The 27,926-nt window shown below is 41.4% G+C and overlaps 1 protein-coding gene across 1 annotated transcript; it reads left to right on the plus strand.

Moving 5' to 3' along the window:
- The first annotated feature begins 367 nt into the window (after window positions 1-367).
- On the plus strand, window positions 368-27,926 carry LOC120061867 (annexin A5-like). Its single transcript, XM_039011647.1, has 12 exons — window positions 368-572; window positions 16,641-16,748; window positions 17,927-18,021; window positions 21,323-21,436; window positions 23,632-23,722; window positions 24,999-25,078; window positions 25,394-25,444; window positions 25,880-25,973; window positions 26,198-26,293; window positions 26,526-26,584; window positions 26,724-26,846; window positions 27,867-27,926. The coding sequence occupies exons 1-12, from the start codon at window positions 368-370 to the stop codon at window positions 27,924-27,926; spliced, it is 1,176 nt and encodes a 391-aa protein (XP_038867575.1).

Genomic DNA, 27,926 nt, shown 5'->3' on the forward strand with positions numbered 1-27,926 from the left:
TAGCCAATGGCAGTGAGAGGGGTTTCTTGCTCTCTTGGTGTGTGTTGAGCGCTGACAGCAGAAGAGAGTACGGAGCCCAGCAACAGAACGCTTACCACACATTTCCCCAGTCTGTCTTGACGAGAGCACAAGTCTACACCATGGACCGCCTCTCCCTTGCTTCTTCTCTAGATAACGACGACACAACTCAAAAGGAGGACACATGGAATATCTGAGGAAAAACAAAACCATGGAGGGAAAGAAAATTCCCAAACCAACCAGCCCTAAGTATCTAACATTCTAAAATGACAACCATGACCACACCTCAGCACCGGTCCAAACGTTAAAGGACCAAGAACGCGTCCAGGGGGGACTCCAGAGCTGACCCATGCCTTCGCCGAGGAGGTTCTTGGTGGCGTCCACCTCGCTGCCCGTAGCCTTGGGCTGGGGCTGGAACCTGAGCGTGTACCTGGGGCTGTTGCTGCTACTGCTCCTGCTCATGGGGCTCCTGCTTTGGATGCTCCTCAAGCAGCTGAGGAACTCCGTGGGATCTAGTCTGCAGCCCGGGCGCTCTCTGAGAGACCCTCGCCATGGTCAGAGAGGAAACTATGTCCTGTAAAAGAAGAATAAGAGTGAGCTGACTTTGTTGGACTGTGTCTCCATCTTGTTGGATGGAAAGACTGTCTTCTCCAGACTTGTATTAGACTGTGCATAAAAAGACCTTGTTATAAGGAAATACAGTTTTTTTTCTGAAAGGATGTTGGGCTTTGCCTCGCAGCTTGCTCAATGGAAAGACTGTATTTTGAAGATCAAGAATTCTATTGGACTGTGCCAAAGACACCGTTGGAAGGAAATACTGTCTTTTCTGAAAGGGTAAAATACCTTTCTTTTCAAGAGGTGTCAGACTATGCTGTATCAATTACATTCAGCCGTGGACCGATTTATCCTTGAGAGGATGGTCGAGGGGGCTGGAACATAGTTATAAATAATTTGTACACTGCAAATTGAATTCAAGAATTCCAATCAGAATCATTTCAAACTTGGATACGATCACACATTGTCTATTTATGCGTGGTAATATTTGGGAACAGATTTCCTCAATTAAAATCACTTTGACATTTCCTGGGGATTTTACTGTCTTATGTCAAAGAATGGAAATGATTAATAATAGTAAAATATGTATTTATTCTTTGCTCAGAAAACTTGGGCCAAATAAAATCACTGGAAGGACGAATTTGGCCCGTGGCCCGCCTATTGGGGAACCCTGCTGTAGACCTTTGTCGTAAAGAAAGCGTGTTGGACTATCCCTCACAGCTTGTGGAAAGGAAAGACTGTTTTCTCTATGAACCTGTTTGAATGAAATGTACCTCATGGTTTGTAGAACACTTACCATAAAGCCTTCTTCAGAAGTTTGTTGGATTGTGCCTCACAGCATGTTGACTCACTGGAGCTATACGCTATGGAGCTTAACATGCCTATAACCTGCTATAAACTGCTTATTCTCCTCTCAACTGAATAATGGATCATAGAGACCACAGCAGTGCTTTGGACTGCTTAGTTGTGATTGACAGAGACCGTGACTCGGCAATACTTGTTTTATTCATGTATTGCATACATCTTATTTCCATGTATGTATTGTGCCTAAAATTGTACATAACAATGTATTCACCATTGTATCAGTAGATCTTTTCTGAGGAGTGCATACAATGTAACATTTGCTGAGAATATACTCTGATATTAAAAAGATATCACCCAAATTACAAAATGGCACATTGATTACAGAGTAAGGAAACCAGTCTTTGGACAAGGTATGACGGCAATCCATGGCTTGGTTTTATTTCCTTGGCACTGTTTACAAATGCTAAAGTTTTAGCACAAATCCCATTCAAGTCATAGAACCGATATTAGCATTTTTTTTCATCTATAATATCTATAAGTGACTGTTGAGATTCAGTACTTTGGGATTATTTGGACATTAAAAATTATAATATCGGTACTAGGACTAGGATGGGATTTGTGCCACACATTTGGAAACAGTGCCCGGGAAACTAAACCAAAGCATGGTTTGTTATCAAACCTGATTACAGAGTAAGGGAACAAATTATATGATTTGGGTGAACTAGACCTTTAAGTTTATTTTCTCTTTTCAAGGCATGTTGAAGTCGTATCAAATCAATCTATGCCAGTATAGAGTGTAACTCATTATACTATTGATTGGCCACAACAGAGCAGGAGTCTCTCAGCATTAAATATTGATGATATTTTCATGCAATTTGTACCGCACATAAACACACAACCCATATTAACCTACTTCTATTAATCTTTCGAATGCATTTCCACAGTCACTTAAAAAAATCTGCCTTTCCAAGAGAAAAACACATGCAAGATCCAATCTGCATTTTGATATGCTGATTAAAGCGATGCTTTCAGGATGGCAATTTGCACGCCTCTCATCTCAGTGGTGATTTGTTTGGCTAGTATTGAGGAAATGTCTCCAATGAGCTTGGTCATTTGTTTAGTTAATAAATCTACCCCACATCCATGTCAAACCAATTTCTGAATGAGTCCCTCTGGGAAAAGTGTAATATCTTTAATGTATTACTGCCTTGGGCGTGTATATATGTAATTTCCCAACCCATCTTGTTCAGAAGCCCTGTGTTTTGCATCGTAAGGAAGCGGTCCATGGGGGTGGGGGTGCCAGGGTAGGTGTGTGTGTGTTCACTGCGTTGTGATGAATGGGAAGATTTGTTGCTTTTCTAGAGCTTAGAGCTTATCAATGATGTCCTCACCTTGAAGATTAATTAACCTTCAATAGCTGAATCCACCATTCAAGTAGCTCACAACATCAAGAAAATGCATCCTTCACTCGGCTCCGTTATGCAGTGGCGTGAAAAAGTATTTGCCCCTTTCTGATTTTCTCTATTTTTGCCTATTTTTCACACTGATGTTATCAGATCTTCAACCAAAACTTAATATTAGATGAAGGGAACTTGAGTGAAAAATATGATACTTATTTCATTTGTTTGAACTTATATTGCAGTGCGCTAAATCTGGGTCACGCGGAGTGTTTCTTGGTAATCTTAAACACATCTACTTTGAAACAAAAGTATACACTTCACACACATGGTCATGGCCTTAAACAAAGAAGACACCATGTCAGATATATATAATTTTGAGTTTGCATCCCAATATTACACTTTATATACATCACACAACACTGAAATATAACAAAACCATTTGACATAGAAACACCAGATTTTCAGTGTGTTTTATGATGTTGATTAATTATGAAAAATATTAATAACATTCCACCCATGAGGCCACTAGAGGGTGATTGGGTCTGACTGCAGGAAACTACTAAATTAAGTTATGCAACATCCAATGCCCCTGTGTGAAAAAGTAATTGCCCCCTTACACTCAATAACTGGTTGTGCCACCTTTTAGCTGCAATACCTGCAACCAAACGCTTCCTGTGGTTGTTGATCAGTCTCACATCGCTGTGGAGGAAGTTTGTCCCACTCTTCCATGCAGAACTGCTTTAACTCAGCAATATTTGTGGGTTTTTGTGTATGACACAGAAAATGTGTCACACGTACACAAGCATACACACAGCTTCCTAAATGAGTTGCTTTTCAGCCATTCTGATGTAGACTTGATTGTGTGTTTTGGATCATTGTCTTGCTGCATGATACAGCTGTGCTTCAGCTTAAACTCACGAATGGATAGCCTGACATTCTCCTGTAGAATTATATGATACAGAGCAGAATTAATGGTTCCTTCAATGATGGCAAGTCATCCCGGTCCTGAGGCAGCAAAGCATCCCCAAACCATCACACTACCACCACCATGCTTGACTGTTGGTATGAGGTTCTTACTGCGGAATGCAGTGTTTGGTTTTCGGTCTACTTTTAACTAATCTGTCCATAGAACATTCTTTCAGGAGTCTTGACGATCATCCAGGTGCTTTTTGGCAAACTTGAGTCTATTTTTTGGATGACATGGGTCAATGACGGTCAGGGCCCTGGGCAAGTGCCCTGCGTGCCAGGTCAGTATTCCGCCATGATTACTACAAGTTTTTAGATAACTGGTTTGAGTAATCTAAAAATTGTTAGCTGACATGGCTAATTGAGGGACTGTCAGTGACTGACAAAACATTATTTTGAAATAAAAGCTTATGTCGCTTATGCCTTGGTTGCAGGTGTTGCAGCTAACGGTGGCACAACCAGTCATTGAGTGTAAAGGGGCTATTACCTTTTCACACAGGGGCAATGAGTGTTGTATGTCTTTTGTTTATTAAATAAATGAAATAAGTATCCCATTTTGTATTGGTACACTCAGGTTCCCTTTATCTAATATTAGGTTTTGGTTGAAGATCTGATAACATTCAGTTGAAAAAATATGCAAAAATAAGATAATCAGAAAGGGGCGAAAACTTCTTCAAGGCACTATAGCCTCATTTGTGACATTGTACGTTTAGATTCAGATTCGCTTTTTGGATTCAGATTTTGTCATCAGTTTACCTCAGCAAAAATAAACTCACATGTGGCATTGACAAACAGAACATTATTCTCTGAATTACCAACTATTATGGCAGTATTTTTTTTGTCCTATTTTTTTTCTTCTAATCAACAAGACAAAAGTGTCACGTTTTCACCAACAAAGCTTTGTTTAATAAGGTCAAGGATGTGCTACTATGTGCTGAACTGCTAATCTTAGCTACAACCTTGAGTGTCATATACTACCTTGCCCATCACATACACAACCCAAGTGGGTTTACTTTAACTATGACGTGCCTAAACTAACCAGAGACTCCCGAACCTTTTGACGTCAAACAATGTAACAGTCAAGGGATTTGAACAGTTCAAATTCCTTGGTGACAGTGGGTCCATCCACTTCACTAACAAGCCACACAAAATTGGAGATAAGAACTCAAACTGGGCATAGGGACAGGACACGTGGCTATGATGAGAATTCATTATGTGACCTGTTGGGTACTACAGTATGTTCTGTAGAATCATGATTCATCAATGTCACCGACTGACGGTGTGTGAGCCCACAGCGGAGGCGACATGCAGCATATTTCTCTTTCTCTTCTGTATTTTGGTGGGCGGAGGCGTTCAGTGGTTGACTAATGTCGTCTGTCACCACTTGGTCATCTGCAGGGCTCAATAAACCAACGTATGACCTTTAGCGAGTCTACATCTCCTATCTTGTCTCCACCTTGTGATCGCCTGTAACGTCCTGACCAGAGTTCTTATGTGTTTTGCTTGTTTAGTGTTGGTCAGGACGTGAGCTGGGTGGGAATTCTATGTTGTGTGTCTAGTTCGTCTGTTTCTATGTTCAGCCTGATATGGTTCTCAATCAGAGACAGCTGTCAATCGTTGTCCCTGATTGAGAATCATATATAGGTGGCTTGTTTTGTGTTGGGGATTGTGGGTGGTTGTTTCCTGTCTCTGTGTTTGTATTCTGCACCAGCTAGGACTGTGACGGTATGTTCTTTTGTTATTTTGTATAGTGTATTGTTTTGTGTTGATTAAATTCATTATGGAAAATTACCACGCTGCGTATTGGTCCTCTGATCCTTTTCGCCTCTCCTCGTCTGAGGAGGAGGACGACTTAGACTGCCGTTACAGAACCACCCACCAAACAAGGATCAAGCAGCGTGGCAACGGGCAGCAGCGACAGCAGCAGCGGTACCAGGAGGAATGGTCATGGGAGCAAATATTTAACGGAGAAGGACCCTGGGCTAAGGTTGGAGAATATCGCCGCTCTCGGGAAGAGATGGAGGCAGCTAAAGCCCAGGAGCGGTGGTCTGAGGAGGCAGCACGGAAGCGGGGCTGGAAGCCCGTGAAGAAACCCCAAAAATTTCTTGGGGGGGGGCTAAAGGGTAGTGTGGCGAGGGCAGGTAGGAAACCTGCGCCCACTTCCCATGCTTACCGTGGAGAGCAGGAGTACGGGCAGACACCGTGTTATGCGGAAGAGCGCACGGTGTCTCCTGTACGGGTGCATAGCCCGGTGCGGGTTATTCCACCTCCCCGCACTGGGCGGGCTAGAGTGAGCATTGAGCCAAGTGCCATGAAGCCGGCTCTACATATCTGGCCTCCAGTACGTCTCCTCGGGCCGGTGTACATGGCACCAGCCTTACGCATGGTGTCCCCGGTTCGCCAACACAGCCCAGTGCAGGTTATTCCACCTCCCCACACTGGACGGGCTACGGAGAGCATGCAACCAGGTAAGGTTGGGCAGGCTCATTGCTCAAGGCAGCCAGTACGCCTGCACGGTCCGGTATATCCGGCGCTACCTTCCCACTCCAGTTCAGTACCACCAGTGCCTACACCACGCACCAGGCTTCCAGTGCGTCTCCAGAGCCCTGTTCCTCCTCCACGCACTCTCCCTGTGGTGCGTGTCTCCAGCCCAGTACCTCCAGTTCCGGCACCACGCACCAAGCCTCCTGTGCGTCTCCAGAGCCCTGTACGCACTGTTCCTTCTCCCCGCACTCGCCCTGAGGTGCGTGCCCTCAGCCCGGTACCACCAGTGCCGGTACCACGCACCAGGCCTATAGTGCGCATCGAGAGTCCAGTGGGCCCTGTTCCTGCTCCCCGCACTAGCCTTGAGGTGCGTGTCTCCAGTCCGGTACCACCAGTTCCGGCACCACGCACCAGGCCTACTGTGCACCTTAGCAGGTCAGAGTCGGCCGTCTGCCCAACGCCGCCTGCACTGCTCGCCTGTCCAGCGCCGTCTGAACTGCCTGCACTGCTCGTCTGCTCAACGCCGCCTGCACTGCTCGTCTGCCCAGCGCCGTCTGAGCTGCCTGCACTGCCTGCCTGCCCAGCACCATCTGAGCCATCCGTCTGCCCAGCGCCATCTGAGCCATCCGTCTGCCACGAGCCATTAGAGCCGCCCGTCTGTCCCGAGCCATTAGAGCCGTCCGTCAGTCAGGAGCCGCTAGAGCCGTCCGTCAGTCAGGAGCTGCCAGAGCCGCCAGCCAGTCAGGAGCTGCCAGAGCCGCCAGCCAGTCAGGAGCTGCCAGAGCCGCCAGCCAGTCAGGAGCTGCCAGAGCCGCCAGCCAGTCAGGAGCTGCCAGAGCCGCCAGCCAGTCAGGAGCTGCCAGAGACGCCAGCCAGTCAGGAGCTGCCAGAGACGCCATCCAGTCATGAGCTGCCCTCCAGTCATGAGCTGCCCTCCAGTCATGAGCTGCCCTCCAGTCATGAGCTGCCCGCCAGTCATGAGCTGCCCGCCAGTCATGAGCTGCCCGCCAGTCATGAGCTGCCCTCCAGTCATGAGCTGCCCGCCAGTCATGAGCTGCCCGCCAGTCATGAGCTGCCACCCGGTCCGGAGCTGCCACCCGGTCCGGAGCTGCCACCCGGTCCGGAGCTGCCACTCGGTCCGGAGCTGCCACTCGGTCCGGAGCTGCCATTCGGTCCGGAGCTGCCATTCGGTCCGGAGCTGCCATTCAGTCCGGAGCTGCCATTCAGTCCGGAGCTGCCTCTCTGTCCGGAGCTGCCTCTCTGTCCGGAGCTGCCTCTCTGTCCTGAGCTACCTCTCTGTCCTGAGCTACCTCTCTGTCCTGAGCTACCTCTCTGTCCTGAGCTACCTCCTAAATCATGTGGGGGCCTTGGGGAGGATTCTTAGGCCAAGGTCGTGGGCGAGGGTCGCCACTCAAAGGACGCTAAGGAGGGGGACAAAGACAGTGGTGGAGTGGTGTCCTCGTCCACCGCCGGAGCCGCCACCGCGGACAGATGCCCACCCAGACCCTCCCCTTGAGTTTTAGGGGTGCGTTCGGAGTCCGCACCTCAGGGGGGGGGGGTACTGTAACGTCCTGACCAGAGTTCTTATGTGTTTTGCTTGTTTAGTGTTGGTCAGGACGTGAGCTGGGTGGGAATTCTATGTTGTGTGTCTAGTTCGTCTGTTTCTATGTTCAGCCTGATATGGTTCTCAATCAGAGACAGCTGTCAATCGTTGTCCCTGATTGAGAATCATATATAGGTGGCTTGTTTTGTGTTGGGGATTGTGGGTGGTTGTTTCCTGTCTCTGTGTTTGTATTCTGCACCAGCTAGGACTGTGACGGTATGTTCTTTTGTTATTTTGTATAGTGTATTGTTTTGTGTTGATTAAATTCATTATGGAAAATTACCACGCTGCGTATTGGTCCTCTGATCCTTTTCGCCTCTCCTCGTCTGAGGAGGAGGACGACTTAGACTGCCGTTACATCGCCATGGCCTCGGGGCCTTCGTTATCGTAACGGATTCTGCCCCTGTCAATTGAAGTGAATGGATAGATGGATGGATTAATGAATGCAATTAATTAATTATGGTAACTTACCACTTCTTTCTATAAGCTTTATACCATCCGTAATGTGATGACTGGACATTTAAAATAATACAAATAATTGTATATTTATTAATAGCAAACATGTTAGCCCCTTTAGATGTTTTATTGATTCTCAGGCCTGCATAGTCTGAGGTTATAGTAGCTTAATAATAAACACTTGGGTTTCTCTGTGAGTTCAGAACCTGAGAAACAGGCATCTTTTTTCTTTTATCACCCACGTCTAGAACCTCACACTGCAATTCATCCCAATGTGACAAAAAGTATTTAAGGAAGTCACTTCAACCCAACCAAATCTCGTGATCTGATTTGAGAAGCGCTCCCAGACAGTCCTCTCAATATCCGTGGAAATGTATCCCTCTCCATTTTATCAGCCACCTCCTCAGAGTATAGGAGTTTGGGACCAAATGAGCGGCGGGCGGAACCCGAAACAGACGCCTCGATTTATGAATTGAATTTATTGTCCATCTATCAGCACTTGGAAAGTGAGCCGTCCTGTGGGATGTATATCATTCTGTCCTAACTGAGGTGGAGATTGTAAATAATCATCCCTCCCATATCGACTCGCTGTTGAAACCGAGAGTGAGGAAGAAAAGCTGCTGCTGCAGAGGGGTGAACTCTGTCCGAACTCAGGGCAAACTTCAAACTCCAACAACTGGTGGCAGTATTCTCGAGAGGAAGGAGGATACATAGCACTGCACTCTTAGGCCTAAATGTGGCACTCTAGGGAGACAAGTCTAAAATGTTTCCACTTGAAACAGGAGAACCATCACAGGAGGAACTAGGTTACACTTCACACCTAATAACTTAAACAAATAAGCAATTATAAATGCATTATAAATTGAAAGCAATGTCATAAACGCTTATGAAATGTACCACTTATAATGCTTATGAATACTTTAGAAGTAATTCAATATATGATAATAGTATGTAGCATACACTATCTGTAAATATTTTATTTCTGCTTATATTATAAAATTATTACAGTTGATGTCATTCAAGTTATTATAAAGTCTTACCACAGTTTTTATCATACAGTCAGACTCGCGGTTGAAGATGGAGTGAAGTCTTTGGTGGTGTAAGATTCTCACTGTATGTTGTTGTTGGTATGTGTTGGTATCTTTGCTTGTTTAGCCATGCCTCAACTCCAAAACCCCTAAGATGAAACCGAGATCTGTGCACTATAACTCGATAAGAGAAGATGGTTACCTGGGCTCCTGTCTCCTCGCAAGTGCTTATTTTCATTAAGGTTTGCTGTGTTCAGGACAGGAATGGGGCTATGGGAGAGATAGCACACAAACACCTTGTTCTTGTGATCTGCTGATCTCACTCCTATCAACGATCTCATTCCGTCTATCACAGACTACTCACTCAGCCTCTCCCACATGTCAACATGCTACTTTCAGAGTTGAGTGTAGATAAGGGAAGCTGGTGAAGAGGAGGCAACTGTTTGTGTTTGTAAGCTTCTTTTTTTTTATCATAGAACATGAAAGTCAGACTCAGTATGAAGATTGGTGAGATCTATTGTAACCTTGACTTGCTCTGTCTTTCCAAATACAATGTGACAGGAGCGAAGATCAAGATGAAACTTCAAAAAACTAAGATCTGTACATTTGCTCTGGGTAGGTTGCATTGATTCCACACTTTGTAGTGTGACTGAAGTTGCCGAGTGAAACTATTGGGAAGACTGCCTAATTTAAAAAAATGTATTTTTAACCTTTATTTAACTAGGCAAGTCAATTAAGAACAACTTCTTGTTTACAATGATGGCCTACCCCGGCCAAACCCTAACCCGGACGACGCTGGGCCAATTGTGCGCCGCACTATGGGACTCCCAATCACGGGCGGTTGTGATACGGCCTGGAATCAAACTAGGGTCTATAGTGACGCCTCTAGCACTGAGGCGCAGTGCCTTAGACCGCTGAGCCACTCGGGAGCCCACATAACATTGACTTGTTCAGCATTCCTCGATCTCTCAAACAAATAATATGTATGAGCCATGTTCGCTTCAGATCTGGGCTAAATACATTGTTTGAGAGATGGAGGAATGTTGAACAAGTCAATGTTATCCTGTCTGGCTCTGGCGTTCCGCCAGCGGAACTCCTCCCACATTCCACTGAAAAGGCAGAGCGCGAAATTCAAAAGATATTTTTTAGAAATATTTAACTTTCACACATTAACAAGTCCAATACAGCAAATGAAAGATACACATCTTGTGAATCCAGTCAACATGTCCGATTTTTAAAATGTTTTACAGCGAAAACACCACATATATTTATGTTAGCTCACCACCAAATACAAAAAAGGACAGACATTTTTCACAGCACAGGTAGCATGCACAAAGCCAACCTAACTAACCAAGAACCAACCAAACTAACCAACAAACAACTTCATCAGATGACAGTCTTATAACATGTTATTCAATAAATCTGTTTTGTTCGAAAAATTTGCATATTTCAGGTATAAATCATAGTTTACATTGCAGCTACAATCAGAAATTGCACCGAAAGCAGCCAGAATAATTACAGACACCAACGTCAAATACCTAAATACTCATCATAAAACATTTCTGAAAAATCGATGGTGTACAGCAAATTAAAGACAAACATCTTGTGAATCCAGCCAATATTTCCGATTTTTTAAGTGTTTTACAGCGAAAACACAATATAGCATTATATTAGCTTACTACAATAGCCTACCACACTACCGCATTCATTCATCAAGGCACGTTAGCGATAGCAATAGGCACGTTAGCGATAGCGAATAAACCAGCAAGATATATAATTTTTGACTAACCTTGATAAGCTTCATCAGATGACAGTCCTATAACATCAGGTTATACATACACTTATGTTTTGTTCGAAAATGTGAAATCAGTGGTTATACATTGTGCTAACATTGTGCTAACGTAGCATCTTTTTCCCACAACGTCCGGATATTTTTCTGACACTTTTTCTGACACACATATTCTGACCAAATAACTATTCATAAACATAACTAAAAAATACATGTTGTATAGGAAATGATAGATACACTAGTTCTTAATGCAATCGCCGTGTTAGAATTCTAAAAATAACTTCATTACGACATCCAGCTTAGGTATAGCGAGAGAGTACCCAAAAGCTGGGCGCCAACGACTAGTACAACATGTTCGACAGATATATGAAATAGCATCATAAAATGGATCTTACTTTTGCTGATCTTCCATCAGAATGTTGTACAAGGGGTCCTTTGTCGGGAACAATCGTTGTTTGGTTTTAGAACGGCCTTTTTCCCTCTCGATTTAGCAAGCACACTTGCCAAGTGGCGCGAATCTCTCCATCGTCGACAAACAAAGAGAACGGAACACGGCAAAACTCCCGAAAAAATTTCAATAATCTGATTAAACTATATTGAAAAAACATACTTTACGATGATATTGTCACATGTATCAAATAAAATCAAAGCGGAGATATTAGTCGTCCATAACGACAGCTTATCAGAAGGCAAATCCAGGTCCCTTCTCGCGCTCTCCAGAAAACAGGAAACTGGTGACACGTCATGCCAAGAGCTATGATTCGACCCCAGATCAAGTTACACACTCAATTTCTTCTCTCACTGCTTGTCGACATCTAGTGGAAGACGTATGAAGTGCATCTAAACTAATAAATATCAAGGACTTTAATAGGCAGCCCCTAGAACAGTGCATCGATTTCAGATTTTCCACTTCCTGTCAGGAAGTTTGCTGCAAAAGGAGTTCTGTTTTACTCACAGATATAATTCAAACGGTTTTAGAAACTAGAGAGTGTTTTCTATCCAATAGTAATAATAATATGCATATTGTACGAGCAAGAATTGAGTACGAGGCCGTTTAAATTGGGCACGATTTTCCCCCAAAGTGAAAACAGCGCCCTCTGTCCTCAACAGGTTATGTGGGTTCTCGAGTGGCGCAGCGGTATGTCACTTTCAAATCCTAGAAAATATTTGAGGTGTCCGCTTTTGATTTAGCTCAGAGTTTACACTTTTCGGTGTACGTATTATATTTGTATTATTGTGTTTTATTACTATTCCATTGTGCCGGGAAAACAACATCAATTGTATCTGTCCCAGGTCTGGTTTGCTTATACGTACTATCTAAACTTAACCTATCAAGGCAGGGAAGTGGTTGATACGTTGTTTTAGGTACACTCCCCTGAATGTATTTAGACAGCGAAGCTAAAATGTTTGATATGGCTCTGGACTCCAGCATTTTGTTTTAAATGAGGCGACATTACAGAATGTCACCTTTTATTTGAGGGTATTTTCATACATACCGGTATCTGTTTTACCATTTAGAAATGAATGCACTTTATGTATTTAGTCCCCCATTTGAAGGTATCATGAGTATTTGGTCAAAATTCACTTGTCATTTTCGAGTCACTTTGATTGTAAAAAATAATTTGTTTCTGAACACTTCTACATTAATGTGGATGCTACCAGGATTACGTATAATCTTGAATGAATTGTGAATAATGATGATTTAGAAAGTTACAGATGCACAAAGATCAGGCCCCCAAAACATGTTAACCTCTCGCCAACACCAATAACAGAGGAGGTTAGCATTTTTGGGGGGATATGATGTTTATGACTCTGTAACTTTCTCGCCTAATGATTATTCATTCATGATTTTCCGTAACCATGGTAGCATCCATATTAATGTAGAAGTGTTTAGAAACACATTCAATTCTTATTTCAAATGAAAGTGATTCCAAAATGACAAAATACATGATTTACCATTCATTACTAATTGGAACAACATAATCCAAAACACAACCAAAACAACCTGCAAATGCATCCAACAAGAGTGTAGAGTCACAAGCTTGATGTAGTCATTTCGTGCTAGGAATATGGGACTAAATACTCAACTTTTGACTAAATTGAACGCACTTTAAGTGAATTTGTCCAAATACTTATGACACTGTCAAATGGGGGGACTAAATACATAAACTGCTTTCATTTCTAAACAGTAAAACAGATACCGGTATGAAAATACTCTAAAATAAAAAGTGACATTCTGCACTGTCGTCTCATAAAACATTTGATCTCAAATCCAAAATGCTGGAGTATAGAGCCTCAATCCACCTGATATGGGATTCCAGTAAATGGAACCTAAGGCTGGAATAGGATAGTTGGGATGTGGGTGAAATAAAGTGTCTGATGTCTGAAATCCCCGATTTATACGCTATTTAGGGAAATTCTAAGCTGAAATGTAATATTTCTTTATTGGATCCCTGTCCATTGTTACAACAGTCTCTCTTGTTCATGTGTAAATGTATCATCCATATACTACACTGTAAAAACATCAGAATGCATTAGGTCATGATCCCCCGTTTGATTGACAGCTGCTGAAATAGGATACTTTATTTGTACAGTGGAGTAGTTCAGTTAGGTCTTCCCCACACTGTTGTTGTCGAGCGCTTAGTGAGCATTAAGAAGCGTGGAGTAGAGGAGTGTCAATACCCATTTACATTTTCATAGGTTACTGAATCTTTACTGCACTTTCCGTTCTCAGAGGTAAAGAACAAGACACCTTTGGTAAGATACCCTTAAGTTCTTGTTATTATTCATATGGTTTATACTGCAGTGTTTTTGTGAGTTTTCAGAAAATCAATAGTGCATTTAATGTCGACAGAAATATTTGTGTATTTGATATCCTACACTTAATTAATTCTACTTATGAATTTCCATGTTTTTCTACAAAATCCGAAAGACCATTTGTCGTTGTAAATTGATGCTTTTAGAAGTGTGACTCTCAGTGCCATTGTAAATGATGATATACCAACTTATGTGATGCTTGCAAAATTGCTTTTTCAGATTTGATCAATTCTACATTGTCTCATCAACAAGTTATATCTCATGGTAAGTGTTTTTTTGTTTGTTTACTGCTGTGTCAGTTCAAAACATTGCAATTACAGCAGTGAAATGGACCGCACCAGTTCTGGTTGACATGGGATCATTATCCAAACTACATAGTGAACTGGAGAATACGCTAAGAACATAACAAGTGTATTATTACCAATTAAGAGCGTTTCATTTCCACGTATTCATTTTAAACTTCAAGTTATTCACTCACTATGGAGAAGTACTCATTAAAAGTGCAATATGAGAGCAAACAGCTCCCCTGCTGTGACATCAAGCACTCATTTATTGAAACAAATTTAATCTGGTTCGTTTCTTAATTTATTTGCAATTCCAGTCTCTTCTTCAGCTCGTTATGAATATTTCTAACAACTTGATTAGATTATTAAAAAGACAGTCAGAGGTTGACTTCCATGCACCACTTCCTCATAATGGTGGTTAATTTGCATAGTGTTGTATTACCGTAAGGATTGTAACAGGGATAGCGTGGGTCTAAGCCCACCCACCTAGAATAGGGTTTCATTGGGGGAGACCTGACTTGAATATCCCTGAGGTAGTCTAGGTAGGCAATCTTCACTGATGGGTCTCTAGCTCAGCGTAGCAATGTCCATCCTCCGTCTGCACTTGTAATCCCCACACATAAATCTAAGAGGACTCTAATCACTCTGCGTTGGAAACTTGAAATAGACAGACAGACAGACAGACAGACAGACAGACAGACAGACAGACAGACAGACAGACAGACAGACAGACAGACAGACAGACAGACAGACAGACAGACAGACAGACAGACAGACAGACATGGTCTCTTTTGGTTGGTGTGACTAGAAATGGGTTTCAACCATTGAGTAAATACAGCCAAATGCCATCAATCTAACAGTGGATTGTCCCGTAGACCTATTTGTATTGGTTGATTACTGTTTGTGCAGATTGCCTGTCTGTCTTTACATTATTACTTCAATGCCTGCAAGGAAACAGAAGACATCTTTAATTGTTAATGAAAAACCTAAGACATTAACCTTTTAATGTTCATTCACTATTAGAGGATATTTTTTAAACTTAGGTGTGGTATTCAGTCAGGTTGCTGCCTCCTGGTAACTCTACTAATTAAAATAATTATTTCTCAAACCCTTTTCAGGTTATTAGGAACCATGTGAACTTGAATGTAAACGCGAGTGGCTCAGGTCATGATCAGATCAAGATCGTCATTCCGTTTGTTTGTTTTTTCCTTCAAAATAATATGAATCCATCATCCTCCTCAAATATTAAGTCACCAACCGCCACTGATGTAGTCTTCACCCCTCACCCACTATATCTATTCACCCCATGTCATGTAATTCCAGTTGCTCTCTAATATCAGTATCTTTAATGATTAAAGAATTGAGTACCTTGTGCTTGATAGCCTTTAATTTGACCTATAATTAGGTAGTTGGTGCCCCCGCACACCCTGTATATAGCCTCGCTATTGTTATTTTACTGTTGCCCTTTAATTATTTGTTACCTTTATTTCTTTTTTTTTAAGGTATTTTTCTTAACTTAATTGTTGGTTAAGGGCTTGTACAGTAAGTAAGCATTTTACTGTAAGGTCTACACCTGTTGTATTCGGTGCATGTGACAAATACGATTTGATTTGTTGTGGAATTGTTAGATTACTTGTTAGATACGACTGCACTGTCGGAACTAGAAGCACAAGCATTTCGCTACACTCGCAATAACATCTGCTAACCGTGTGCATGTGAACAATAAAATTTGATTTGATTTGATAATGCTTCACCAACGGATAATGGCTAACATGTCAACCATTAGCTGAACATAGCCAACCAGCTGCAATCTCAATATGTAGCAGAATCGGACATTCAGTCGATTTTTGTTGATCAGCACATACCAGTATGATCTTGTTAAGTAGACAAAGAGATGCAAAGAGATGCACAACAAAGCAAATTGTGGGAAGTGAGTTTTCTAAACCTTCGCTGGCATCCGACTGAGGCAGAGGCCGAAAGAGATGTGATATTGCTTTCTCCTCCAATTATATTTTCCTCAGAGATGGAAACCAAGTACAATTGAGAGAATTATGACTCTACATGACGTAGGCCTGTCAATGTGAGCTTGTACAGTATGTGTTTAGTTCTGAATTAGCAATGATGGTTAACATATATGTAGATTAACACAGACTAGGTTACAGTAGCCCAACCATCTGGAAGGGACAAAATAAAGTATTGCAAAGTGTCTATTGAGAACAACCTTGTGAACAAGTACAACATACTGGTATGTTCAGGAGGATAGCACGGAGACGCACAGCTGCACAATATTCCACCTTCTGATGTTAAGTGTTTGCTTCTGCAACCAAACTTGCTAGCTAGATTATAGTTTGATTTTCTCCCATGTCTGACCCACAACAACACATATTTAGGAAATGCAGGGAATGTACTCTGTATTCGGTTCCCTATGTTCATCAGTTGTTGTTTCTTTCCCACAGGATTCCTACAGAGGCAGTGTGAAAGACTTTGTCAACTTCAATGCCAAGCAGGATGCTGAGCTCCTGCACAAGGCCATGAAAGGCATAGGTGAGTTAGATGCACTTAATGTTATAAATATAATAATAAATGCAATTTAGCAGACACTTTTTAAAGTGACTTACAGTATTTTTTAAACTTTTATTTAACTAGGCAACTCAGTTAAGAACAAATTCTTATTTTCAATGACGGCCTAGGAACAGTGCCTTGTTCAGGGGCAGAACGACAGATTTTGTACCTTGTCAGCTCGGGGATTTGATCTTGCAACTTTTCGGTTACTAGTCCAATGCTCTAACCACTAGGCTACGCTGCCGCCCCGTATAGTGAGGGCATACATTTTACTATGTGGCCTCAGTGGCAATTGAACTCATAAACCTGCCGTTTCTAGCTCCACACTCTTACCAACTGAGCCACATATGACCAGATATAAACTCTACCAGAGAAACTGCAAAATTTGTAATTACACTGTAATAAACTAGTAACAAGCAGTATTTACAGAGTATTTACTTCTTAATTACTGTTTTTTTTGCTTAGAAAAACTGCATTAGCTTGGTGTGCAGGCTAGTACTATAACTACCTGTACTTAAATATCTCATGCAAGACTTTATTCCCCTACAATTCCCCGGGATAATGCAACTGTAATGTCATGTTTTTATGGAACTTCTTACTCTATCCATCTAAAGCGAGGATTGCTAATCTATATTCTAGAGCTTCAAAGGCAGTGTTCAGCTCCAGCATGATACGGAGATTTTTTAAAATTTCTATTTGGATTAGTTTAGCCTATTTGACCTTTGAACTTCGTTTCCCTCTGTAATGACCTGGAATTCATCACAGCAGTACATAAACCAATTGTTCCAGTGTTATGGTGCATTTGATGGCCTTAAGCCCAAAAGACACATCGCTGCCATAAATGCTTGCTGCCATTTAAACCACAATCTATTTATGGAATGTAGACTCAGCTCGACGCTAGACCACCTTTTGGGGCATGGAAATAACTGACAAACGTACATTTTTTGGGTGAATCATCCCTTTATCGTTGAAAACACAGACTTCATTTCCTTACTTGGTGCGCTACACCAATATAATGGACAATGTGGTTACTTACAAGAGTTATTCCATACTGTTAATGGTGGCCTTGTTTTATTGAGTTCTGCAATTAATTATCAAGGCATGTTCTCATGTCACTGATTTAAGATCAATTACTGTATGTTTTCCATCATGTTTGACAGGCACCGATGAGGACACCATTCTCATGCTCCTGACATCGCGCAGCAACAATCAACGGCAGGAAATCAAGGCGGCGTACAAGAAGGCCCACGGAAAGGTGAGACAGGAAGCCGATGACAGGCGACACGTATCGTCTGATTGATGCCTACAGATCATGTCACCAACACTGTTGTGACGTTGTCACCAACCTCATCATTCATCAGCCAAAAAAAGCTGGTCTACCTAATGGAAAACAATTAGATGAGCTCATGTATACCCTTACAACAAAAACACATGTCAAATTTGTACATGTGAAATGGTTGTTTTCACATGTTGAGCTTAAATTTAACACTTGACACCATATTTTCACATTACATTTACAGTTAACATGTTAACACCACTGCAAAATTTGCAGTTTCACATGTATAAAAAAAAAAAAAAAAAAAAAAATTCACGTTCACTTGTGGATTTGCAGATTCCCATGTGGGGTTGAAATAATGTTATTCTCCTCACATGTAAAGATGGTTTTAGCATGTTGCAGTAGCAATGTTTAGCATTTTGCAGTAGCAAAGTTTCCACCGGTGGAATTCTAAAAAGCCCAATGAGGGACAAGGAAATCATTTTGCAGGACATTCATGGAACAGTGGACAGGATATTTTTTGGGGGGGTTAACGGATCACGCTCAAGTGGCGACATAGTTCTGCTGTATGAAGATCACTGCCTGGTTAAAGGGGGGGTCCTTAGTTGCTACACCAATTTTTGGACTTCTAAATGAATTATATAAACCCATTGATTATTGAAGAATATAACGTATAAATGCCTCATAAGCTTAGTTCAACTGTTGTACCGCATCAGAACCCGAAATATAAGCTTGTTTTACTCCAATGTTTGTAAACAAAGCCTAAAAACATGGCAAAAACTATCATTTTGATGTCATGGATGGCCACTCCTTACACCCATTACGTGGTCTATGGATTTGAGAGTAATTGCATTTCTCCAGCCCCATCCCTCAGCTTTTTACTGAAACTGTGGTGGGGATTAATAGTGTAATATAGTAATAGTGTTATTATATGGTCCAATCCTCTAGTGAGTGAGTTACTTTTTGCCATTAATATCATTTTCGTTGTATTTTAAACAAAAATAACGGTATTGAAAGCAAAACATAAACCCACAAATATTGATAGCAAAACAAAATGTTGCAAGGAAATCATTTTGAAATGCAAGGAGAAAATGAATTGTAAATTGACGCCAAAAAAATTTGAAAGTAAAAAATATACATGATAACGTGATTAAATAAAGCACCTCCCTCTTTCCTGCAATTCTCTCTGTCTTTGATTACCATGGCCTTTGCTTTCGCTGCCTTTTTTCCAGTTGCAAGTTTTGGCACAAGTTTTTCCAGCAACATAGCACCCTGTATCCCACTGCTGGTTTTCCTCTGAAGCTTAGCAGGCCCGGTCCTGGTCGGTCACTGAATGGAAGACCAGATGTAGCTGGAAATGGTGAGACATAAACGTGAAAAAACACACATGTGAAACTTCAAACGTGTCCTGAGAACCACATTCAGTGCCTTCGGAAAGTATTCAGACCCCTTGACTTTTTTTGTCAACATTTTGTTAGATTACAGCCTTATTCTAAAATTGATTAAAAAATGTTTTTCCCTCATCAATCTACACAAAATACACCATAATGATAAAGCAAAAATTGGTTTTGGGATTTTTTTTGTTTTGCAAATGTATCAATAAAAAATGTATTCACATTTACATAACAGTCAAAAGTTTGGACACAAAGTTTGGATACTTTTCTTTATTTTGACTATTTTCTACATTGTAGAATAATAGTGAAGACATCAAAACTATCAAATACAACCAAAAAGCCTCTCTGGACCACCCATCCCGGATCCGGGATAACTGTCATCAGAAACGCTGACTAGCATAGCCTAGCCTAGCGCCACAGGGTTAACAAATCCAAATATATTTTATATTTGAGATTCTTCAAAGTAGCCACCCTTTGCCTTGATGACAGCTTTGCACACTCTGGCATTCTCTCAACCAGCTTTGCAACATTTTTTTTATTTTTTATTGTAGGTGACATTTGTTCACATGTTTTGTGTTCACATGTGTGTTGACACGTGTCTGAAAACCACATTTATTTTTATGTATTTTTTTTCACATTCTTTTTTTCATGTTTTTTTGTAAGGGCAGTTACAGTACACTATATGTTCAAATGTTACTACAAAGGAGAAGAGTATTCCATCCACATACTGCCAAAATGCTTTACTGTTACTCTCAGATTTGGTGTTCATTAGTACGGGCAGATTGGCGTGACTGTATAGCAATTGCGCAGATGTCACGTAGCTAGCAGCCCAGGGGCTCCAAGAGGTTGTTTGACTTATCTGTGATGAATAGCATCTGTCCAATGCCTAGAATATACAGTTGGCCCTCATGAGGGTTCTGAAATATTATACACCCATGCATGCCATAAGTTTCTCTACCTGCCACCCACCCAGCTACCCAGCTACCCACCCACCACTCACAATCTCTCCCTCCCCACACCTCCCTCCTCCCCCTCTTCTTTTTCCTTTTCAATCTCCCTTTCATGTTGTTCTTTATTCATTTCCCTCCCTCTCTCTCTCGCTCTCTTTCTCTCTCTCTTTCTCTCTCTCTCTGTCTCTGTCTCTCTATTTCTCTTTCTCTCCTCTCTCTTTCTCTCCTCTCTCTATCTCTCTGTCCCCTGCCTGTTCAGATCATTACCAAAAAAAGCCCACATCTATGATAAACAGCTAATAAAAATACATTCCCGACATACACTTCTGTGAGTAATGTGCTGGGGTGGCTGATGCCTTATCACAAGAGGAAAGCCAAAAATATATTTAGTTAACAGGGTCCCTGATAACTCTCTCTCTCCAGTACACGTCTTAGGGGTGACTTAACTGATGTATTTTAGAGTCAACACTAATAAATGTAACTCTCTCTCATAAGCCAAATGTTAGCTTACAATTCCGTGTGCACAAGTTCGCAAAACATCCGTTCATCATTCAAATGTATTGATTGAGTTAAGGACTTCTGCTCTTTTATTCAAAGATTTTCCTATTACTTAAAAAAAATCCAAAGCCGGCGCTTCCTTCATTGTCAAAGTTATCAGAATATGAATCATCAAAATAGTTCATCATTTAAATGTATTGATCGAGATAATGAATTTGGCTCTGTAAATCCTAGATATATATATAAAAACTGTAAAGGTCCAAAACAAACACTTTTCCATTGTTCAAAGTACATTTTTTCCTCAGGACCTTGTGAATAATTAAAATGTACCGATTGAGTAAGCAATTGTGGCTCTATTTGTTCAGATATTTCTTATTTAAAAGAGAAAAACCCTTCTATTGTGTAAGTTATCTTAATATTGTCTTTATTTTTCTACAGGATCTTGTGAGTGCTTTAAAGTCGGAGCTGGGAGGCTTGTTCGAGACGCTCGTTGTGGCGTTGATGACGCCTCCCATTTCCTATGACGCCTCTCAACTCCACAAAGCACTCAAGGTAAAGTACAGCAATGCATAGTCTATGTTTGGTAATGGCTCCAAGAATAAGTCATGTATTGTGCAGTCAGACATGCAATATACAGTTGAAGTCGGAAGTTTACATACACTTAGGTTTGAGTCATTAAAACTAGTTTTTCAACCACTCCACAAATTTCTTGTTAACGAACTATAGTTTTGGCAAGTCAGTTAGGACATCTACTTTGTACATGACACAAGTCATTTTTCCAACAATTGTTTACAGACAGATTATTTCACTTATAATTCACTGTATCACAATTCCAGTGGGTCAGAAGTTTACATACACTAAGTTGACTGTGCCTTTAAACAGCTTGGAAAATTCCAGAAAATTATGTCATGGTTTTAGAAGCTTCTGATAGGCTAATTGACATCATTTGAGTCAATTGGAGGTGTACCTGTGGATGTATTTCAAGGCTTACCTTAAACTCAGTGCCTCTTTGCTTGACATCATGGGAAAATCAAAAGAAATAAGCCAAGACCTCAGAAAAAAATTGTAGACCTCCACAAGTCTGGTTCATTCTTGGGAGCAATTCCCAAACACCTGAAGGTACCATATTCATCTGTACAAACAATAGTATGCAAGTATAAACACCATGGGACCACGCAGCCGTCATACCGCTCAGGAAGGAGACGCTCTCTGTCTCCTAGAGATTAACGTAATTTGGTGCGAGAAGTGTCAATCCCAGAACAACAGCAAGGGACCTTGCTGGAGGAATGCTGGAGGAAACAGGTACAAAAGTATCTATATCCACAGTAAAACGAGTCCTCTATCGACATAACCTGAAAGGCCGCTCAGCAAGGAAGAAGCCACTGCTCCAATACCGCCATAAAAAAACCAGACTATGGTTTGCAACTGCACATGGGGACAAAGATCGTACTTTTTGGAGAAATGTCCTCTGGTCTGATGAAACAAAAATAGAACTGTTTGGCCATAATGACCATCGTTATGTTTGGAGGAAAAAGGGGGAGGCTTGCAAGCCAAAGAACACCATCCCAACCGTGAAGCACGGGGGTGGCAGCATCATGCTGTGGGGGTGCTTTGCTGCAGGAGGGACTGGTGCACTTCACAAAATAGATGGCATCATGAGGATGGACATTTTGGTGGATATATTGAAGCAACATCTCAAGACATCAGCCAGGAAGTTAAAGCTTGGTCGCAAATGGGTCTTCCAAATGGACAATGACCCCAAGCGTACTTCCAAAATGGCTTAAGGACAACAAAGTCAAGGTATTGGAGTGGCCATCACAAAGCCCTGACCTCAGAACTGAAAAAGCGTGTGCGAGCAAGGAGGCCTACAAACCTGACTTGGTTACACCAGCTCTGTCAGGAGGAATGGGCCAAAATTCACCCAACTTATTGTGAGAAGCTTGTGGAAGGCTACCCGAAACGTTTGACCCAAGTTAAAAACAATTTAAAGGCAATGCTATCAAATACTAATTGAGTGTACGTAAACTTCTGACGCACTGGGAATGTGATGAAAGAAATGAAAGCTGAAATAGATTATTCTCTCTACTATTATTCTGACATTTCACATTCTTATAATAAAGTGGTGATCCTAACTGAGCTAAGACAGGGAATTTTTACCAGGATTAAATGTCAGGAATTGTGAAAAATTGAGTTTAAATGTATTTGGCTAAGGTGAATGTAAACTTCTGATTATTAATAAATAATGTTAAACACTGTTATTTCACACAGAGTCCATGCAACTTATTATATGACTTGTTAAGCACATTTTTACACCTGAACTTGTTTAGGCTTGCCATAACAAAGGGGTTGAATACTTATTGACACATTTCAGCTCTTCATTTGTAATTAATTTGTTTTAAAAAAATCTAAAAAACATACTTCCACTTTGACATTATGGGGTATTGTGTGTAGGCCAGTGAAACAAAATCTCTATTTAATCCATTTTAAATTCAGGCAGTAACAGCAAAATGTAAAAAAAGTCAAGGGGTTTAAATACTTTCTGAAGGCATTGAAGAGCATGAAAATTAAGCATGTGGAGCAGCTTATATCATGTACCGGCATTTCTTTTTTAATCTTGCACTTTTTTAACCATGTCCACATGTACTGAAATCAATAAAAGCGCTTGCTAGCTGGTTGTTACATAATGGTTAGCCAGTTATTGAGTATTGAGTGGCCTTTTCTGACGGTCTCTGACTGTTCTTCCCCAGGGAGCGGGGACTGATGACGACGTGCTAATTGAGATCCTGGCGTCCAAGACCTGCGCCCAGATTAAAGACATCGTCAAAGTCTACAAGAAAGGTGAGCGGTTGAATGTATCATGAAACATTCATAACCTATTCATTCTTCATCTGCGAGAAAGGTGAGAGAGGCTCCACAAGGAAAACAGGTAGCACTTAAGCTGATGGTATAAATAGGCATTCATAACACCTTTTATGAGTGTCGCAGTATCATCCATAAAAACATCCGTAACCATGTTTAGTCAACAGTGGAGAGAAGTTGGGCTGAACACAATCCGCATGATGTTTTCACGGTCCAACAAATATAGTGACACATTCCACATTTGACAACCATCTGCATAACCTTGATACCATAATGTTTCTGCTTTCAAATGCTGGATCAGTACTTTTCCAGAAATTTGACAAATTGGCTTAAGCTAAAGCAGAGACAGATTGTCTCCCAGAATGCAATATGGCCACCGGTCGTCCACATATTGTGGAACCTTGCTTTGAATCTGAATGTCTGTCTTTTCCACTCATTCTTATTCTAGAATTTGTTTATTAATACCTTTTCATGTTCAAAACTGTGCACTCTCCTCAAACAATAGCATGGTATTATTTCACTGTAATAGCTACTGTAAATTGGACAGTGCAGTTCGATTAACAAGAATTTAAGCTTTCTGCCCATATCAGATATGTCTATGTCCCGGGAAATGTTCTTGTACCTTACAACCTCATGCTAATTGCATTAGCCTAAGTTAGCTCAACCGTCCCGCAGGGGACCCACGAATCCTGAAGAAGTTTTAAACAGTACTAGCTAATTGACCAACATTTCTGAAAATGGATATATAATGTTTTTGAGTGAAACTCTTTCAATTAATTGTAAATGGATGCAAAATAATTGTTTTCAGTAAAACATAATTTATGATAATGCAATTCAATAAAGTTTTGCACGTTCATTCCAGCAACATTGCACCCTGCATCCAATTGCTGGTTTGCATTTTTCTCACGTGTTTTTGTTCATGTTATTTTTTTGTAAGAGTGCTGTAAATCTTTTTGCATCCATTTACAATTTGCCTTGCCAACTCCTATGGTCATTATCACACCATTGTCACAGCACAAACCGTTCTGGAACCAGGCACAATAGGCCAAGGATAAGAGCCACACTGGCCATCTGAGTTGAACACTGGAGAAGCCTGATCCATCTGTTACCCTTCTAATCAAATCCCCCTGGCGGAGACTTTCGGCTAAACAGAGCACGACCAATCTGAGTCGATTTCTGCCATTGGCGACTATTGTCAGAGATAAGTGTAAGCAATCTTCTGCCCTTCCCTTCTCTCTCTTCTCATCTTTCTCAGAGTGCGGTGGCAAGCTGGAGAAAGATATCACTGGTGACACCTCGGGCCACTTCCAAAAGCTTCTAGTGATCCTTCTGCAGGTAAACAAAGGGAGAAGGAGGGATGACACAAAGGGACGAGAGAGGTATTTCCTTCTAATAATGAGAGTGCTTTGGTGATGTCATTACAAAGTCATGAGTGGTTAAGTTGAGGTGGGCATAGAGTGAGGAAGGAGGAGGGAGTGACGCATACTGCATATCATTGTCTGGTAAACTAACCCATCAGGTTGCCAGGTTGGGAGACACTCAGCAAAATTAGGTGACGAAAGGGTAGACATGGCTCTTCTCCCATGACGCACTGACCTTCTGCCTTTGTTCTTTCTTCCTCTTTGCTCCTCTGTTTTTTCATTGTTGTAGGGGAGCAGAGACGAAGGGGTGGATGAAGACACAATTGAGAAAGACGCAAAGGTAACGTAACCCTATGTGTGGGTTGGTGGGTGCTCGCTAAGTGATATGCTATAGCGCAAGACATAATGACATTTTGTCTTCAGCGCTCAAATGTTAACATGCTCAGGATATGTCTTCAAACTATTACCATAGGCCTAAAGGACAAACAAGCTTCAAGACAGTATCACATTGCTCTCTGATAAATTATCGACATTAAACATTTATTTAGGACATTTGCTAACTGGAAAGGAAAACTCTGTCCTTAAAGCTACTATTGTTTTTGTAGGTTTTGAGTTTCCATACTTGGATCAGTATTGTAGGCTACAGTACATTTACTAATGACACATGCATGTATAATATAGGTCCCCTGAAGGTTCATTTTGCCTTTTGTCATCCACTCCATTGACTATGGCCTTATAATATTCTGTTAAATCCAGTGACCGGTATATGTTTCAGGAACTGTTTGCTGCTGGCGAGGGGAAGGTTGGCACAGACGTGGAGAAATTCATCAACATCCTGGGCAACAGGAGCCATGAACACCTTCGCCTAGGTGTGTGTGTGTGTTTTTAAATGCCTCCCAAGTGCAAGCTTTAATTTTTAGTGCTTGCTCTTTAATCGGCTCTGGGATTCTAGATGTTTTATTTCCACGGTGTAAATTAGCGATTACGGCCATTTTGTTCAATCATAAAAACAGAATGGCATTCTGCACTTTTATTGTAACATCAAATAACATCACATTCTCATTTGTATTTTTTTCTCTTTTTTCATTTGAAGTGTTTGAGGCCTACAAGAAGCTGTCTGGCAATGATATTGAGGACAGCATTGAGGGCGAGACTACTGGAAACCTGGAGAACTTAATGCTGGCTGTTGGTAAGACTTTACAATGATGATAAGCAAGACACAGCAAGGTAAAAAAAAAAAAAAGGTAAAAAAAGAAGATAAAGATACAAAACTGAAATATAACACACTTAAAGACTGGGATTTCTCTATTGCACTTTGATAAATCAAACCAAAAAAACAGTACATACTGTACATGTTGCATGCATGCATTATATTGAAACATTAATTAATCATTTGGGAATGCCATCTTTCTTTTCCATAGTGAAGTGTGCTAAGAGTGTCCCAGCCTACTTTGCGGAGTCTCTCAATGGGTCTATGAGGGTATGCTCTTTGTGTTTGTTATCAATCATTGTGTGGACGATTTGCGAGAAAGTTTGAATTGCCATCGCATATCTCCAGAAGTTATTCAGTAGTTTAGGTTTAGGCATTTGTAATTGTGATGTCTATTGTTTATTGTTAGCGCGCTGGCACTGATGACCAGACTCTGATGAGAATCATGGTGTCCAGGAGTGAGACAGACATGCTGGACATCAGAGCCTGCTTTAAGAAGATGTATGGGGCCTCGCTCTACAACACCATTCAGGTACAGGGGGCAAATCTCTCCTCTATCCATTCTGGTACAAAAGGCGAGTCTCCCTTTTATTTATTCAGGTACAATGGGCTAGTCTCTCCTCTATCCATTCTGGTACAAAAGGCTAGTCTCCCTTATAACTATTCAGGTACAATGAGCTAACCATTCAGGTACAGTGGACTAGTCTCTCCTTTAACCAGGTACAATGCACTAGTCTCACCTTCATCCCAGATGACTAACCCTAATAATCTACCTCTATACCCAGCTACCACCTCTCCAGTGCCACTAGATTCATTCGATACATTTTTTGTCACACACCAATACACTGTGAAGTCACCTGAGTAACAGGTCCATTATTCCACCTGCCCCAGCCACACGATCCAAAAATAATGTAGCGAGTTGGCTATTGTGACAAACTGTTTCTCTCTTGAGTATCCTCCTAGGTCTTTAGCTCATCCGTATCTGGATAGGAAGAATACCATATTCGGTTTCAACCCCATTGACATGGGACATGTCAGATATCACAGAGGGCGTACTAGACTGGTGTAATTCCAAATGGATAGGACCAGTACATACGTGCAACCTCCTGTCATGTGTCCTTATTTCCAACCTCGCAATCTACAGCCTACATCATCCATTTATGACACTGTCAACTCTGTCAGTATTGCAGTGCTCTCAACACATGACTCGACATAACATGCTCTCTGCCTTGGTAATGATGAGCAGCCTTCCTGCTCTGACTTGCGTCAGGTTGACAAAGTGCATAATGCCAGTCCCCTCATTTGTACATCTGATGTACAACCCATTTGACACAACATCCAACGGATTTACACAACCGATGTGAAGACACTGCACAATGGTTTTGTAGATCAACTCTCTGTTGTATGACAAAGCTGTCTGTTGAATGTGTTGTACATCAGTTGTACTAACTGAGTATTCGGGCCTATGTAAACCCATAGGCTGCTCGTCTGTCTGAAAGTACTGAATGTATCTTAAATGCCAGTTTGTGTTTATTTGTTTACTCATTCACAGGACGACACCGCTGGGGACTACGGAAAGGCCCTGCTCTACCTTTGTGGAGGAAATGACTGA

The sequence above is a fragment of the Salvelinus namaycush genome, chromosome 17 (genome assembly GCF_016432855.1).
Source record: "Salvelinus namaycush isolate Seneca chromosome 17, SaNama_1.0, whole genome shotgun sequence".
Classification (NCBI taxonomy): Eukaryota; Metazoa; Chordata; class Actinopteri; order Salmoniformes; family Salmonidae; genus Salvelinus; species Salvelinus namaycush.

Bases quoted from the DNA above. Each gene is read 5' to 3' on its own strand.
- LOC120061867 (XM_039011647.1), top strand. From the start codon at position 368: ATGCCTTCGCCGAGGAGGTTCTTGGTGGCGTCCACCTCGCTGCCCGTA. The intron at 25,445-25,879 runs GTAACGTAACCC...TATATGTTTCAG, and splicing joins CAATTGAGAAAGACGCAAAG to GAACTGTTTGCTGCTGGCGA. The intron at 26,847-27,866 runs GTACAGGGGGCA...ACTCATTCACAG, and splicing joins CGCTCTACAACACCATTCAG to GACGACACCGCTGGGGACTA.